This window comes from Perca fluviatilis, chromosome 16 (assembly GCF_010015445.1).
Source record: "Perca fluviatilis chromosome 16, GENO_Pfluv_1.0, whole genome shotgun sequence".
In the NCBI taxonomy this organism is placed as follows: domain Eukaryota; kingdom Metazoa; phylum Chordata; class Actinopteri; order Perciformes; family Percidae; genus Perca; species Perca fluviatilis.
In genome coordinates this window covers 12,995,585-13,013,070 of record NC_053127.1, presented here as the reverse complement: position 1 = coordinate 13,013,070, position 17,486 = coordinate 12,995,585, and the positions used below count along the sequence as shown (strand labels likewise).

At 40.2% G+C, this 17,486-nt stretch overlaps 1 protein-coding gene across 3 annotated transcripts in view; it reads left to right on the top strand.

Annotated features, from left to right (window-relative positions):
- The window catches only part of jade2 (jade family PHD finger 2), a 178,385-nt gene that overhangs the window by 91,315 nt on the left and 69,584 nt on the right, over positions 1–17,486 (top strand). For all 3 annotated transcript variants that reach the window (XM_039778483.1, XM_039778481.1, XM_039778482.1), the window contains exons 4-6: positions 7,197–7,354; positions 10,677–10,888; positions 13,824–13,991. In XM_039778483.1, the coding sequence (XP_039634417.1) occupies positions 7,197–7,354; positions 10,677–10,888; positions 13,824–13,991 (538 nt within the window). The remainder of the gene's footprint in view (positions 1–7,196; positions 7,355–10,676; positions 10,889–13,823; positions 13,992–17,486) is intronic.

The following is a 17,486-nucleotide window of genomic DNA, read 5'->3' as shown; positions in this document are numbered from 1 at the left end:
TTAAGCAGCTTTTACAATATGTTTAAAATAATATTGTAGGGAATTCAAAATTAGAGGAGGAGCTTGTTGAATTTATTCTTCAAATGAACTGAACTTGACTCCTACTTTTGGAGTTATCAATCAAACTACTGAAAAACTGGAGAAAGAGCATGTTTCTGTCTAACATTATTAACAAAGCTGCCTTTGCATGTTTTGAGGAGGTGAAGGTTTTCGCAGGCAATTGTCGATATTCACAGCTGACAGCTGTTGCTCGGGAAAAAAAAACCCATTATATTTTGGTATTTTTTGCCTTTTTTTAGATAGTAACTGAAGATAGACAGGAAAGGGGAAAGGACTGGGGGTTATAGTTGAACCTGGGCCACTGCTAAGGCTCAGCCTTAATACATAGGGTGCATGTAGATGACCTACCATGGCGCCCCATCGCTGGCAAATGAAAATAAACTTTTGTTAGCGTTGTGTGCTCTTTCCCTCAGACTGGTGGTTGGCAGCTGGCAAGGTAGTTGTCCCCTGTAAATGAAAGATAAAGGCAGATGTGCACAGCAGTCTGCATCTCTCAGTTTTAAGCTTTCATTCTGTGTATAGATACTTTCTTAAATTCTTCCATCCTACATGTCTGTCTCTTCTCCTCTCCTCTTCAATCGCTAATATTTTTCCCAACTCACTTGTCTTGTTCTCAATCTCTTGTCGTCCATGCCCTCCTCCCTCGCCTGTTTTTCCGTTTAGCCTCAAATACATTTTTAGCCTGGTTTACAAGGACTTCCTGTTCTTCATGAGGGATCTGTCAGAAGTTGATGTCAGTTTAAACTAGATGGGTCCTGTGTAGGCAGAGAGTCAGACTGAGAGCTGAGTTTAGCCGCTGTCACTCTGCCCACACTGGAAATGTCTTATGTAAACACCATCCACTTCATCCCTCCTTTAGAGGAGATTATTATTGACGTTTTATGAAAAGCAGGAAAGTGAGATTCACGCAGTGGTGAGAAACATATGGGAGCAAGGAGAGAGAAGAAGGTTTGCTTACTTTCCCTTGACCTCTTTCTTTTTTTCTTTCATTTTATCCATCAACCTTTTTTTAAATCAAGCCGTATAGTTTTATCTGCTCCTGTTGCATGTTTCCTTTCATTTGTAATTTCACTCAAATGCAGGTCATTATTCCCTCAGTTGCCAGTTTGGTACGTACACCTAACTCTAACTAATGCAGTCTTATAAAAGAGGTTCCTTCATGATAAAAGTTTTAATGTTCAGTTTTTATTTTAAAGGTGTTGATTCAACTTTATGGTCTTTTTTTTTTATATCTGTACTTTGTGGTGCTGTGAATTATATTGCATTATACTAAGAGGTGTTTTCTTTTTTTTAAAGATTCTTTTTTTGGGGCTTTTCCCTTTTATTTTGAAAGTGGATAGACACGAAAGGGGGCGAGAGATGGGGGATGACACGCAGCAAAGGGTAGCAGATCGGATTCGAACCCTGCGCCGCCGCATCAGTTTATGAATTGCTGCAAATCAAAAACATTCACCAAGCTGTGTGACAGTCCAGTACGCTTCAAAATAACACAAATTACAAAGACCAGAAGCTGTAATGCTAAATTATCGGTGATCATTTGTCATACAGTATGTAACTAAGCCTAATCATGTTGTGTGGGGCATTTGCATAAAGTATGTATTTACATACTAAGCTTGTGGTTTCTGTTTACTTCAGAAGTGAAGGCTGTGCAATCAAACATGTAATTACCTGCTCAGTTCAAAATGAACCTGGCTAGATCATCTGTCTATGTAAACCCAAGTCTTGGTGTATTCCACCGAAGCAAATGCAGATTATTTGCATAAGCTATGTGACCCAGGTCTCGCTCTCTCTAGCGCTTTCTTTCACGCACTCACAAACATATAAATCACCTGTCCTCCCTTCCAATGCTCATATAACATCCTATTCAGCCGTGGTACTCCACAAGATATACTTTACAGTTCCCACTCCTCTGCTCCCCAGAGGCACCTCCTGTGTAGTAAACCAAAGACACTTCTCCTCAGGGCCTCAGAGCTGGAAGAGGGATGGAGGGGGGACTTTGGTTTTCATTGTTGTTTTTTTTAGAATCAGAGCCCCACGGTGTGTAGTTCCTCCCGATAAATATTTCATGGGGCGCACCATTAAGATCAAAGAAAACGTAGCTGTCGTATTGTTATGATTCCAAGGAGGGAACATCTAAATATTCCCAATGTGCTGCTCTCCTCATTAAGACTGCTCAGATGTAAACAAGTGATTTTGAAGGTTTATTCATGACTGTTATTTTTTTATTAGCTAAAATATTTTTCCCGTATCATATCATGGGTTTAACATGCGACAAAATTCAGTGATTAAAAAGCTGTATAACCTAGAAATATTTGATTTAAAATTTAGAAATTCTACTGATAGCTTTGATCTGCTTTGGTGTGCTTCTAGGATACCTTCTACTGTACCTGGTTTTCGTTTTGAAAACGTTACTAATTGTCTGCTTTTATAGTTGAATTTTCCAGTTTGCATTTTCCAGTTTTCAGTTCCTTCCAATTTTCATGAATTAGATGCAGATATATATGTGTGTGCATCATATGACATTTAGGGAAGTAGAGAATCTTGATCAGATATTCAAAATGTTGATGCTTGTCCGTACTTCTTAAGCTTTTTAGCTCATTTACATTTCCCAGAATATGTCTTCACCCCATAAAAAGACAGAAAATCTATTTACAGTTTGGCAGAGAGCTGTAATTGTCTTTAGTATTGACAGATGACTCTGCACTTTTCCCTGCCTTTGTAGTCATTATAAAGCCTGGACTAACAGGAGACCTTTTGCACACGGTTTTGTTTACCTACATTATGTAACGTGTGTGTGTGTGTGTGTGTGTGTGTGTGTGTGTGTGTGTGTGTGTGTGTGTGTGTGTGTGTGTGTGTGTGTGTGTGTGTGTGTGTGTGTGTGTGTGTGTGTGTGTGTGTGTGTGTGTGTGTGTGTGTGTGTGTGTGTGTGTGTGTGTGTGTGAGATACATGATACTTACCAGTGGAAGAACACATTGTACTCCATTGTATTCTGACCCCCATTGACTCGCATCCTGTTAGATGGGATGACTTAACATTATTATGAGGCGATGCTTTCCTTTCATGTCTCACTCCATGTTTTGTCTCCTGTACCTGTGACATAACAAAACCAGGAGCTCAACTTAAATGTCACCACACTAGGCTTGAAGAGATGATTGAAATTTGACAGGCAGGGTAGAAAGAAGACATTTACAAAACATGATATTACGTCTCATTTAAAACTCTTTGAGTGGTTTTTCCAACTCTTTTGAACTGATATCAGTAAGTCGGAAAGGGTCTAATTTCACAAACTAATGGAGGTATTAGCTGGATGGCTTCACATGTGGTATCAACTTTGATTTTTTCTTTGAATTTACACGTTTTTATTTTGGTGCAGGTATAATTTTATCAGTGTCTAAATGTTGGCTGGGTATCTCCTCTATCTGTTTTTTATGGTCTTGTTTTTGTCGCCATTTTCTTATATTGTTTTTTCTTGCAAATTTTTCATTTACATTCCCATGTTGCTAAAGCAAATCAACAATGCCAGTCACAGCTAGAAGCCAAACAAACCCCAATCAAATCATAAAAGCTAATGTAATAAAGCCCATATTAAAATAAACAAAGCTAAGAACATCAACTCCAAAAGCACTCTGCTGATAACATCTCAGTATATAACACCACTGACTGTTTATCACATTGACTTTGAAATCAGATTTTGTGTGGTTATACTATATTTTTCTTATGATCAACAAACCCCATGAAATGCCAGAACCAGCAATGAAGTGATCTAGCAAGTGTTGTTTGTGTAGCCAAATCCTGATATTGTTCATTCCTCTTTGCCATAGACCTCCATTGTTGTCCAAAAACTATAAAAAAAAAATAAATAAAAAGAAAACATTGGTGAGCCACAGTGCCCAGTTGTCACTTTTACAAAAAATGAAGGTTTTTATTTGTGTCCTGTTTTTAAAGATGTACGTCTTCAGTAAGAACTACTGGGCTTGGGGCTGTTGGAAGTTAGAAAGTGTTTGAGAAGATGAGTTTTGTTGATAATCGAATAACACCAGCCTTATCCTTTGATAGTGCAAAAGCACCACCCACCAATTTAATAAGACACTGAAGTTGTTATTAACCTTACTTAACAGAAACAACCAGCCCAGTGTTTCCAGTATGAAACCTATTCTCCCTGTATATGTTTGTTTGTGTCTTTGTCTCTCTCTTTTCTCCTCTTTCTCTCCTGCCAGTTGACCGGCCAGGCCTGTTTGCCCAGTATCGGATATCACAACTGATACCAGGCCAAACTAGGGTTACATTTTCTACCTTTTTGTCTTCGCAGAAAGATAGTAGAATTTTTGAATTATTAATGACTACACATTTGCCTCCATTGATCCTGCACTGGTGGTCTAAATTGGCCATTGGCAGACAGAAATAGATCAAATCTGTGCTTTTTATTAGATTAATGGATGGGGTATCAGCAGGGGAAATGTTGTTGATCACCCATGCACATATTACTCGGTTGTTGACATTGATTGATCTGGATGCAAGGATCCTGGGGTAGTTGGGGCATCTGCACATACACAAAAAAAGCCACAGAAAGGTTTGTCCAGAGGAGAATTTCATAAACTGCATGTGTGTGCATATGCAGGGCAATGTTTTGCATGTCCACAGAGAGATTTGCATGCTTTCAAAAAGTGAAAGTAAAAGTGGAATGGATGGGAGACAGGAAGAGACGTGGAAGTAGAAGCGACAGGATAAAGGAAGGAGAACATAACAAAAGTGAAAGGACAAGTGTATGAATAGGAAGGAGAGAAGAATAAGAAAAGGAATCAAAAATGAGGAGAAATGAGTATTGTTGGTATTAAGAATGAATTTGATTGTTTACAGAATAGACAATTAGATGTTTTATTGTGTGATATTTTAAAATGACTCCAATTTACATATTTTGCAGTATAATAGAATAATTCCCACACTGATTTAGCTTTTATTTCAATGACAGTCAAAGATCGACCGTTACAATTATTTATTTGAGTGTTTTTGTTATTTTACTTTCGTATTGTAAAGTGCTACCAACACACATGAAATGCCATTCTAGTGAAGATAACTGAATTCAATTTTGGCAGCTGTTGTGATGATGACGGCAGTAGTGGTGATGATAATGAGGAGCATAACGATAATGATGACGATGATGATGATCACAGTGCTGCTTGATGTGAGGGCGACGGCAGTGATGGAGGGTGATGGTAATAGCGGAGCAGTATGATAATGAGGCATTGAGGACGGGGAGCTAAACGGAGAGCTAAAGGTTGTTTTGTTGTTTTGATCACTGACACACTTCACCTTTTCACACAAAGGTCACGACTTCACCAGGCGGGCGCGTGAATCATTGGGGTGTGTGCGCGTTACTATGCAAAACACAGAGCTGTTGTGGAGAAATGGTGTGCGAGTGAGTGCGATCTGTACAGTACATCTGTGTGTCGGTTTTTGACTGATTACTCGGGCGTGGTGTCTCCCTGCCTGATGGCATGTGTGTGTTTAGTGCGTATCTGCTTTAGTTTGTGCATCTCCATATGTATCTATTAGCTCTTAGAGTATCCAGATGTTTCACGCGGGCCTGCGCGTGTGTCTGTGTACAAATGTGTGTATGAGCGTGTTTGAGTCTTTATTGGTTCCCAGTGGGTCGAGCAGAGTTCCTGACCCCATTTCCTGCTGTTGTTGACTGAGAGACATTCAGGCCCGAGGCTCCACAGACCAGACACTGCCTGGAGGAGCTTCCTGTCACTGCTGCCTAAAACCACATGATTTGTCATTGTTTCGATTGCTTTTTTCCCCTTTACTATTTTGGCATCCGTCAAACTCCGTTTCAGTTTCTCTGGACCATGAGGTCAGGAACTGACTATGAGGGAGAGCCCCAGACATGGGAAGGACTTCCCGATTATTCCTATTGTCATGAAAACTGCAGGATTTTGTTTGCTTGTCACAGAGTATGTAACTTAAAAAAGTTGAAAGTTTAGGAAGACAAAATAAAATTCATATTAGAAGTATCTATCCACTCCCTGTATTGTTTAAAACAAACCTATGTCCATCAAATCCCTGTTGGTTAGTTTCACCTTCTAACTTTACCTTCTTTACTTTCTTTTTTTTATTATATACTCTGAAATTATTATACCTTTATATCAAAGTGCTGTTTTCCCAGAACTCTCTTATAGTTGACATATGCTCCTTATTTTTCTCAAATTGATTATTATTTTTCTCAAAACTCTCTTATAGTTGACATATGCTCCTTATTTTTCTCAAATTGACTCAACTTTGTAGCATTTGTTATTATTTTATCCAGCTCCTAAAATGGAAAAATGTCAAGGTATGAATGCTGTTTAATATAGAATAAATGTCAGCATTTATCTTTCATTAGATCAGACTTATTAGGATTACAGTATTTTAATTGACACAGGTAATCCTTTTAGAGCATGTGGTACCTTTTGTAATTACATTTTTGCAAAAAATCTCCAATAATATCTTTTATTTTATTCTGGTCCAATGACCAGGCACCAGCTCTGGATATTATGTGACTCTTTACTTCTTGTTGAATTGGCTGGAACTGTATGAATGTGACACCACCCTACAATGAGAAAGGCCAGAGTGTTGCGTCAGTCTTCCCTTAATAAATACCGTTTGAATTAATACAAATTCATCCATTTTGCAGAAACAAAATCCCTCCAGGTGTTTATTCAGTATCCTTTGGGGTCAGGGACAGAAGATCAAAATAAAATGGCTAAAATAAAACTATTAAAATCCAAAGCTTCTGTCTTCACTTTTATGTTTGGTGCTGCTGTAAATGTTGTAAATGTGGCGTTTAAACAGTAACATACTTGAGGTTGTATTGTATTGGGACAAGTCAAGTGTTAACAGTGTGCTGCTACACGACCGCAGCGCTCAGGTGCCAGCAACCACGTTAATTATCGCTTTATTAATTTGTCAGTCAACAGCTGGAATTATTACCCATCAACAAGTTCAATAATTAGTTTTATTTACTTCATGTTTTCAGTCATTTTGTAAGACTATCTGTGACTCATCTTATCTGTTTAGTGCCATTTTTTAAAGGTGTTATAACAAGTTGTTCCAGACCACATGATAAACTCTGCATGTATCTTTGTGTTTGTTCCAGGTTGCTGCCGACTGAGTCGACAGGTGGCCTTTCCAACAACAGGCAGGAGAGGGAGAGCAACACCCAGCCTCCTCCCACCCAGCGCTACAGCTGCTATGACCTGGATGACATGGACGTTGCCTGGCTGGAGCTGGTCAACCACGAGTTCAGACAGATGGGTGAGTGCATATTGACTCGCTGCCTAATTTGATAATAAAAGCCAGAAAACAGTTTGACATCGACAACAGAAAAAAATACAAATGTGAAATAGTTCCCAAAGGCATCTAACATGGTTGTAAACGCTGACCTATAGTAATAGTGTTATGCAAAATATTATGAATTTTTTCACTTGGCCTGATCCTCCATGTTGCCTTGTATGAAATATCTTACCTAAATGTCTCATGAATGATGCGGTTTTCCTTCAGTCTCATGGACTTCATTTAGAGCTACAGAGGCTTAAAAGACACATCCATACCTACACTGTATTGTCTGTGTGTGAAATTCATATTCCTCGGTAGGGCTGCAACTAAATAAAATGTCAATTTCTTTTATTAATCCATGAATAGTTAAGTCTTTAAAATGTCAGAAAACACATTTGTAACCGTTTAAAATCCAAAGATATTGTATTGACAATGAAAGAAAAGAAAAAAGCAGCACATCCTCACATTTTAGGAGCTCGAACCAGGATGTTTTGCATTTTTAATCATTAATAAATAACTTGCACTCAGCACTGTTTAGTTGAGGTAACACTTAAATGGGTACTAACAGAAACATGACTAACAGCAACTGGACCATATTCTCTCCTATAAAAACTCTGTTCGTTATTAAAGCTGCTGGTTTTTGCACCTTGACAGAACTAACTGCCAATAATGAGGTATAGTCGTTAATTGTTTTTAGGACTTCAGTATTGAAAAATCACTTTAAGTTATATAAATAAATAATCCCAGAGGAATCAAAGGGTTGATTTCAGCCAACTGAATACTGTGTGTACAAAGCATTATCTTTTCTTTTTTTTCCTGTTTTCGACACCTGCCTATTTAAAGTCACATAACCTGAATTAGATATGTTCCATCAAACATTTAAACTTTTACAGCTGTTTATCTGAAATTTACCTGCAAGTCACATTTGAAAAAGTCTAAAATGCTCTTAAAATTTCTGAAAACTGCAGATGCTCTAAATATACTGTAACTGTACATTGTTCCTCTTCTTCTACAGTAACGATCACTCTTTATCTACTCTGCTGTGCTATATCCTCCATTTTGCCATGGTGACAACTGCTGACCCCGAGCATCTCTTCCATCTCCACCATTTTATTCGATATCTGATCGGCTCCTTTCAGATAAAGGGTCGTAATTGTGTTTAGAAATCCCAGCTGGGGTATCAGGCTTTTATTTCTAGGACATATTCTCCTTAAATCAAACCCATACCCTACAATACTAGACCAAACATACGGTTGATTAGTTCTGCTGGGCGAGGCTGTACGGCTCTGGACTCATGATGGGATAATTTAACATTTTCTATCTCAGTCCTCCACTTGTGTGGAGACTGGATGTGCTGTCATTTTGGTTATTTACACTAAACTCTTTTTAAGTTGGTTTCAGAAATGGGGTTAATTTGATTTTCAGATTATTCCTTTTAGAGGAAACTTGATTTTCTGAAGAAAACTCGGTCTTTACAGCAGCACAAAACACTGGAGAGCATGCAGTCTGTCAGTAGTAATAGAGAAAACACTTGAATGTCAACCTTCTGCATTGCATTTAATAGAGTCAGTTAAATAATGTAGGATTAGACAAGTATATGAACGTACTGGAAAGTAAAGAAAGAAGTGTGTGTGTGTGTGTGTGTGTGTGTGTGTGTGTGTGTGTGTGTGTGTGTGTGTGTGTGTGTGTGTGTGTGTGTGTGTGTGTGTGTGTGTGTGTGTGTGTGTGTGTGTGTGTGTGTGTGTTGTGTCACTTTCTGACAGATAAGTGCAGTCGTGATCACATACACACAATGATAAATGTGCATCTGCATGTGCGCACAGCTGTAGAAACACGGAAACACATAGATAACTGTAAAGCAAATACACTGAAAGTACACACACTCTCAAATATGTGTGAACGTGGTGTTGCTTCCTTCTCTGTGTGTTCAGTTCATGATGTAAATGTCACAGAAGGTTAATATCTAACTCTACTTCCCTTTTTTCTGCCGAGGTATAATAGTGTTTTGGTTGGATTTGTCTTAGCTCTACTTCTTTATGTGAAACTGCAGCTCAGGTTATAAATTAACCATGTTGGCAACAAAATGCTCCAGAATCAGTACATTAAGTTGTTTTATTAAATTTATTTTTGGATGGGAAGGCATTGAGTGACATAAATAATAAATAGACACAGGATGCTCATCTCCACTTAAACAAAAATCCTCCTAACTGAGTGCTGAATCTGTCAAATAAATCAATAAATAATCTTCAACTACAGATTCCAGGACAGCTGGACAGTTTCTTTATCTCTGCTTGGAGCATTCGGGCAAGGCAATGTGACATAATAATGTAACTGAATCTAGAAATGATCACCTAAGAATCCAGAGATTGTGGCTGAGCAAAAGATTTACTCAACTCTAATTTGATTTGTGTTGGCATGGTCTTTATTTAAAGCCTGTATTACAGTATTCCAAATACAGTCCCCAAGTAATGTCATCTAAACTTTATTGTTTTTGAATGGGTATCAAATGAATCATCTTTATTTCAGTAAAAAACTACTTCACACTAGTTTTAATGCCTTGCTGTTACCCATTTTGTAGAATTATTGTAATCTTGTTGCATATAATGAGATACTATTATTCCACATCTGTTTGCCACCATCCTGGAAACCAGACTGTTCACTTTCCTGCTACCTCAAATACTTTATATTTTATGAGCAAGAAATCTTGCACTCACCAGTTAAATCAGTTTTCATCAACTATTAAGCAGCCTTAGAGCAAGGCATTACTTTGATATGCAAATGGGGCAGGAATATTAATGCCAATGCCGACACATATTGGCACAGTGAACTGAGCTTTCGCCAAGAACGGCTTAATTACAAATTTCGTCGTTTTTCAGCTTTGATAGCAAATGGGCTTGTAGTGACAGAGCACATGTAGTATTTCTTTGCTTTTCTATGGTTAGCAAAGAGTCAACTGCAATACTCCCACATCCTGCAGTTCATTTCCAGCACATTTTATCCTAAGCCAGCCCAACGAAAACAGAAAGCGACCTGTCTGAGGTGCACATGTGAAGAAAGCTGTGAGCGTTTCTAATTAAAGTGTAAGACAACGTGTTTTGGCCAGAAATTAATTTGGTAAATTGGCTCACTCATTTAGTTTTTCCCATGAGCAGCTTCCCATTACTGGTATCCTTGTTGATAACATGTACTAAGTATTGACGCTGCTACTGCATTCAGTAAAATATTCATCCCTGCAATCAGCGGCCATGTCTCAACATCTGCCTTCAACACTTTTAAACGTTTGACTTTCTGTCCTCTTCAGCACTACCAGAGCTGGACGAGCTGACGATGGAGTGCGTTTTGGTCGAGCTGGAGAGCGTGTGCGAGGAGAAGATGCGGCAGGCCATCGAAACGGAGGAAGGCCTGGGCATTGAGTACGACGAGGACGTGGTGTGTGACGTCTGCCGCTCGCCAGAGGGAGAGGACAGCAACGAGATGGTCTTCTGTGACAAGTGCAACGTTTGCGTTCATCAGGTCAGTAATGAAGGGGTTAAGTGGTTTATCTCTCTGTTATGTTAAGCGTATGTGTGTCTTTAAGTATCACTTATCCTTCTGCGTCTTTTAGTCTCCGCGCCGGCGAGAGCCATGGCCGGAGGCATTATGTTTTTTGAGTTGTCCATCTGTCCCTCCATCCATCCCATTCCCTTGAACACAATATCTCTGGAACATCTTGAGGGAAGTTCTTCAAATTTGGCTCAAGAAGTAAAACAAATTAGGATTTGGTGTTCAAAGGTCAAGGTCACAGTGACCTCACCATAGATGTTTTCGGGCCATTACTCAAGAATACATACGTTAGATATGACAAAATAGGGAATAATGGCCTCTAGCTCACCTGGTAGAGCGCACGTCCCATGTAGGCTCAGTCCTTTCCAGTGGCCTGGGTTCGAATCCGTCCCGAGGCCCTTTGCTGCATGTCATCACATTACATTTAATTTTGCTTTCATCCAAAGTGACTTCCATTAAGTGCATTCAACCATGAAGCTACAAACTCTGGACAGCAAGAATCAAGTGCAAGTACATTAGCTTCAGATAAGCCAAACTACAAAGACTCACATGTAAACATCCTCCCTCTCCCTCCCCCATGTCCTGTCTCTCTTCAGCTGTTCTAAATAAAGGAAAAATCCCCCAAAAATATCTTTAAAACACAAACAAATGTCTAATAGAATAGAATGACGAAGTGATGACATTTTATATAAAAAAATGTTAAAGGTCAACTTCACTGTGATATTATGATGTCCTGCAAAAACACTTTTCTATTATTATTCATTATTCAACGCCGTAACTCAGGATCAGCAGGATTGTGACCATATTTCAAATTTGATCGGATACTGAATTGGTAGTCTGTATCCACGGCGTTCCACTTCCGGGATTGCTCTCGTTCTGCCAGAAATTCTGCCGGATGCCACTCTTTTCAGATGTCCGTTTTCAGATGTCCTGTTACCTTCCACTTTGTGTTGGAATTTTAAACTCTGGTCGATTTATGAGGACTATGGTTGAGTGCTCCTCAGATCTGTGCAGGGTAAATCCAGACAGCTAGCTAGACTATCTGTCCAATCTGAGTTTTCTGTTGCACAACTAAAACAACCTTTGAATGTACACGTTCCACCAAAACAAGTTCCTTCCCGAGGCTATTTTGCAGGGGCACCGTGGCTCCGCTCGGCGCTTAGCACCACCCAAGACGATTGTGACTGGTTTAAAGAAATGCCAATAAACTAGAGCACGTTTTTCTCCCATCCCGGATTGCTGTGTGGACTCGCCAGACCCTCCTGCGCGGTGCTGTGGAGGAAGGTCTGGCAATGCGAGACTACTGAATTGGTGACACTAATCTTGGGTGCCCACCTTAAAACTGTGCTGGTTGTATAGATCTTCTGTGCTGTCGGGTTGAAGATGTGTGTGAAGCATCCAGTTTTAGAATTTTTAGCTTCTTTGCTGCAACATCCATATTTGAAGCTTTGTCTAGTGTCACCACAAGCTTTTTGGTTTTGCTGATATTGAGCTTCTGGTGATTGTCCTTGCACCATGTGCTACGCTACATTATATGAGTCTGGAGACCTGGATGTTAACTGCAACTTGACTGGTTGGCGGAGGCATACAACCTCGAGGCTGTAATTCTAATTTAGAAACTTATTTTTCACAAAATAAGAAAGTGCCTCTGGGAAAGAAATACTGCTAAATGCTGAAAGCCTAAATGTGAAAAACAAATCAAGGTTGTTCATACACAAGGTTTGGCTGTTTTCCTCAGAGCTGCCTTCCATATTTTACTCATATTTTACTCCCTCTGACATCATTTATCATCGACATGAAAGTACACATACGGAAGCAATTTCACAAATGGTACCTTTGACAACCTGAGGCTTCAGGGGGCTCTGTTGTGTTTGTTACACAGTGACACAGTGTTAATTGTTCTGTCGGCCCTGTTGGCACTAACATACCTTCAGTGTCATCAGACTGCCTCTGGTTTTCTGCTGTTATTTTTATTTATTTTTTAAAGATTTTTTTCTTGGCCATTTTAGGCCTTTATTTTGACAGGACACCTGAAGACATAAAAGGGGAGAGAGAGGGGCAACGACATGCAGCAAAGGGCCGCAGATCGAAGTCGAACCTGCGGCCGCTGGGTCGACGAGTAGGCCTCTATAGATGGGCGAGCGCTCTACCAACTGGGCGAGCGCTCTACCAACTGAGCTACCCGGGCGCCCGTTTTGCTGCTGTTATTACACTGGATGTAAATAGTTAACTCCAATATAATGGGCTCTCACCTAGAAGTGGAAATATTTAGAAAAAGAGGGAAAAAAGGATCATCCAAAGCCCAAAAAATGGAAATATTTCTCGTGCTGGGATCAATTGGAGCTGGTCAGGGACAGTGGCCGGCGGAAGGGCAATCAGTATCTGTAGTCAGCGTTGTGTTAGTTAGCTTCCAAAGCTACAAACAAGCGCTGGCTGTGCTAGCCTCGTCCCTTGGCAGGCTGTCCGGACCGGGAAACGAGGCAGAATTGTCCGCAGAGGTCTCCTCTACTCCAAAGCAAACGAACCCGGTGATTTAAACCAATAAAAGTACTGAATAAAACAGTTTCTCATTTAAAATCAGTGTTTTGCTTTTGCTGTTCAGCAGGAGTTCATGAGAGCCTGCATGTCAAGAAGTCGCAAATGTTTGCTAAGTACTCTTCTCTGTAAGCTAGAAATCCAGATGTCAGATAACTAAAATCCTTCCTTCAGTTAAAAGTCTAAAACAAGCAGGGTCTAATAAGTGAATCATAAAAATGTGACCTAAAACTACAAAAAAGGTTGATTTATGGGTGCGTTTCTGGCGAGCAACCACAACGCTGACTTACTTCTGGGCTTGTCAATAATGTTTTGTCTCCTTCACATTATCACCTCTCTTAACTTTTCTTTTTCTTTCTCCGTGTCACAGGCGTGTTATGGCATCCTGAAGGTACCCCAGGGGAACTGGCTGTGTCGGACCTGCGCTCTAGGCGTTCAGCCCAAATGTCTGCTCTGCCCTAAGAGAGGGGGGGCCCTCAAACCCACCCGCAGTGGAACCAAGTGGGTCCACGTCAGCTGTGCCTTATGGATCCCTGAGGTGAGACCCAAGGAGGGGCACTGGGGTCAACATAGCCAAATAATCCAAATATAGTACGGTGTAGATAATTGTTCCAGTTGTTTTTTACATTTCCTATACCTGGTGATGGACTTGATTCTTCCAATCAAAGTTAGGCCTACCTGTATATTGTGTTTATGATCCCTGTCACACACCATACTCAGAAATCTAGTCTTGCCACCTAATGCCACTCTTAATGCAGAAATTAGTATCTGTGCCTCCTCTTTTACATGTGAGTGTTAAATATTGCTGCACAGTGGCTCTGAAGAGTGAGTGAGTTTGTTTTTTTCCACATTTAGTGCATACAGCTGTAGTCATTAGTAGTTAGTGTGAAAAACTATCTTTCCTTTGTTGGTTCAGTGGAGTCAGCAACTGCATAAATATGAAGAAGCAAACTACTGAATGTCTGCCGTGTTGAATGTGTGTAAAAACAAGTATGGTGCTCTTGGACGAGGTGTCTACATCATAAAAGAAGGGAAAAGAAAACCACCTGAAAGACTGTGGTGTTTGACATGCTTTGATGAAGACCCACACAGTGCTGTTTTGGATTTCTGCACTTGTGTTTTTCTCATCCTCATCCCAAATGGCATCTAATGCACACTCTTTTAGGTACAGCGTTTTTCTCTTTCACTCTTTGCATCGACAGAAACATGGGGGACAAAAATCACAGTCCTCATTTTGTGAAATAAAAAAATGCATTACAAAGACCATAATGTCGGAAAATACCCATTTGATGTTGTTAACCCTGACTGTTAAAGTAGCTTCAGCTGAGAGAAGGCACGACACTGACGATGTACATGTGGCATGTGAGTGTACTTGAAAAAATCCCAAACAACAGGGTTTACGGGAAATGTGGCACAGATTTTGAGAAACACTCGCACCTGTTAGTTTTTTCCATTTTGGCTTTTCTTGTTAACAGTAAATGCTTTGAATACTTCATGTAGCTTCTTCAGTCAAAGTCTCAGTCTTATCAGTCTGCAGATAATGTCAATTGATTCATAAAGAACCTGTTTGTCAAGCATGTAGCCGAGCAGCCGCTCATTTCCACTTGATGTGTCTGATGATACCTTTTGGAAACGTCTCATCTAAAAGCTTTAAATGGACATAAAGCAGCCACTTATTTGATGTATGTTGCTTTATGCCTTGCACACACCTTTAAACTGTTAAGGCAGTCAGCCATGTGTCTTCAGCCTATTCAGGAACACACTCCACCAGCAGAGTGACTTTTGGCAGTTTAAACCTTTTACTTCTAATTGCCTTCTGTCACCCTTGATTGGGCTAATTGTTTTCGTTGCTCCGTTCGCTTTTGTTTTCTCTTCCTACCGTGGAGGGAGAAAAAAAAAGAGAATTTGCATGTCTGTGCGTGTGTCCTTGCATAGACATTTGTGTGTTCTTGCATGAGCTAAAGAGGTGTTCATAGCAGACGTCTACACAAATAAACACAAACGCAACACACATCAAAACACTGGCAAGTAGATTTCTACTGAATTTGATGGTAGTGGAAATTTCCAGAAAAGAGGCTCTGTATGTGAGAGTGACATTAATAGAGAGGGCTGGATCAGAGTGTGTGTGTGTGTGTGTGTGTGTGTGTGTGTGTGTGTGTGTGTGTGTGTGTGTGTGTGTGTGTGTGTTGCACGCGTGTGTGCTTGTGTTTGTGTACATAAACACACCACCCAGCCTTCAAACGATACAGCCCCCCTGATGTGCTGTGTTAAGCTGCCCTCTGCCTTCAACCCCTAGAGAGAGGTCCTTCTTTAAACTGCTTTCCACAACACACACACACACACACACAGACACGCAGAGCCCCTCTCTTAAAATGCCTTTTCATTTAACACTGTGATTTCCACCCATTTCCACTGAATTGATTTAAAAAAAAATAGGCATTCTGTTTTTTTATGTCTGAACCGAACCCAAGCCTGATGCAGTTAATGTTAGCTAAAGCACTGAGTTTGTGTTACCCTGTCACGCAATTTTTATTACCATGGTTACAGTTTGCCTGTATACCTTATGCGTTAATGCGTTGTCATGTACCTAACAAACCCCAGCACTAAACAAAAAGTATCCCAACACAGACAGTAGGTCTATCATTTTCATTTATTTTTACACGATATTTTCACAAAAAAGAACTCCAAGCACAATGGTACTACAGGCCGAACCCAACCCAAAGCCTAACATCATTTGTAAAAATGTGTCCGAGACCAGCTCGGGTCCTGTTGGGCTCAGATTGGGTATCTGCACTTTATTGCTGACACACACCCACACTGACACACACACACACACACACACACACACACACACACACACACACACACACACACACACACACACACACACAGAAAGAAAACTAAAGCCCTGACTTTTTGAGTACCAAACCAACACAAGAGGAGAACGTGGAAGAATTGTGTAAAGTGCAACGTGTGTGTGTGTGTGTAATCAATTAACTACAGCATTCAAAAAGTGGAAATCCTTTTGCCATTGATTAGGTTGCACATTGACTAAAAGGAACGAACATTGACAGTGACAGCTGAGGCATCATTGTCTGAACTGCACTTTCTATTGACATCCTCAGTGGAGTAAAAAATGTACCCCGACTCTGATCACTTGTGCTGTACAAAATACATCAATAGGAAGAGAAAGAACCGAGGCAGTGTGTTTGTTCTGTGGACAAGCAGACGAGAGGAGGGAAATAAAATCAGATATACGGACAAATGGAGGAAGAGAGGGAGGGGCATGACCCGCAGAAATCAGTCGTCGGCTTGTCAATGCAAGCGTGAAGGACAAGGAAAGAGGGCAATGCTACAAATATGAGAATAAGTGAATGTGAAAGAGGTGGAAGGAGGACAGCGGAGGAAGGAAGCAAGAAATGGCACTTTGGTGATGAGTGCTCTCCACTCTATTCTGCATGGCTGGTTGGCACAGGTCAATGACTTTTTGGTTGTATTTGGTGGAGAAGGGTTTTAGGCCAAAGCTGTTCTGAATAGACCGCTCAGAGAGAGTGAGTCACACTGGGCTTTACAATCCTGTTTTCCAAGGAGCACAGGTGTCCCTACTCAGGGTCCAAGGACAGACTTTCTCATTTGAGATCTTGGCTTTTGAAATCATTCAAGCTGATGAGTTGATTATTATCGTTCCGTTTTGGTGGAGATTTAGTCATTTTATCAAGTGAGGAGCGAAGTTTATCCAGAGATTTTATGTCGAATAAAAAGATGGGTGATGATCTCCAGCTGTTAATTGTTGTCATATCTGTATTAAAGAAACTGTCCTACGAGGCAACACAATTACCAATTTCAGTTTAGTCTATTAATCGTTTAGTCTACAAAATTGTGAAAGTACCCGACACATGTTTTTTAGAACCCAAGATGTCTTCAAATGACTTGTTTTGTCTGACCAACAGTCCAAAATCCCATATTCAGTTTACATTTTAATTTTTGATACAAAGCCGAGAAAAACCGCAAATCCTCACATTTTAGAAGCTGG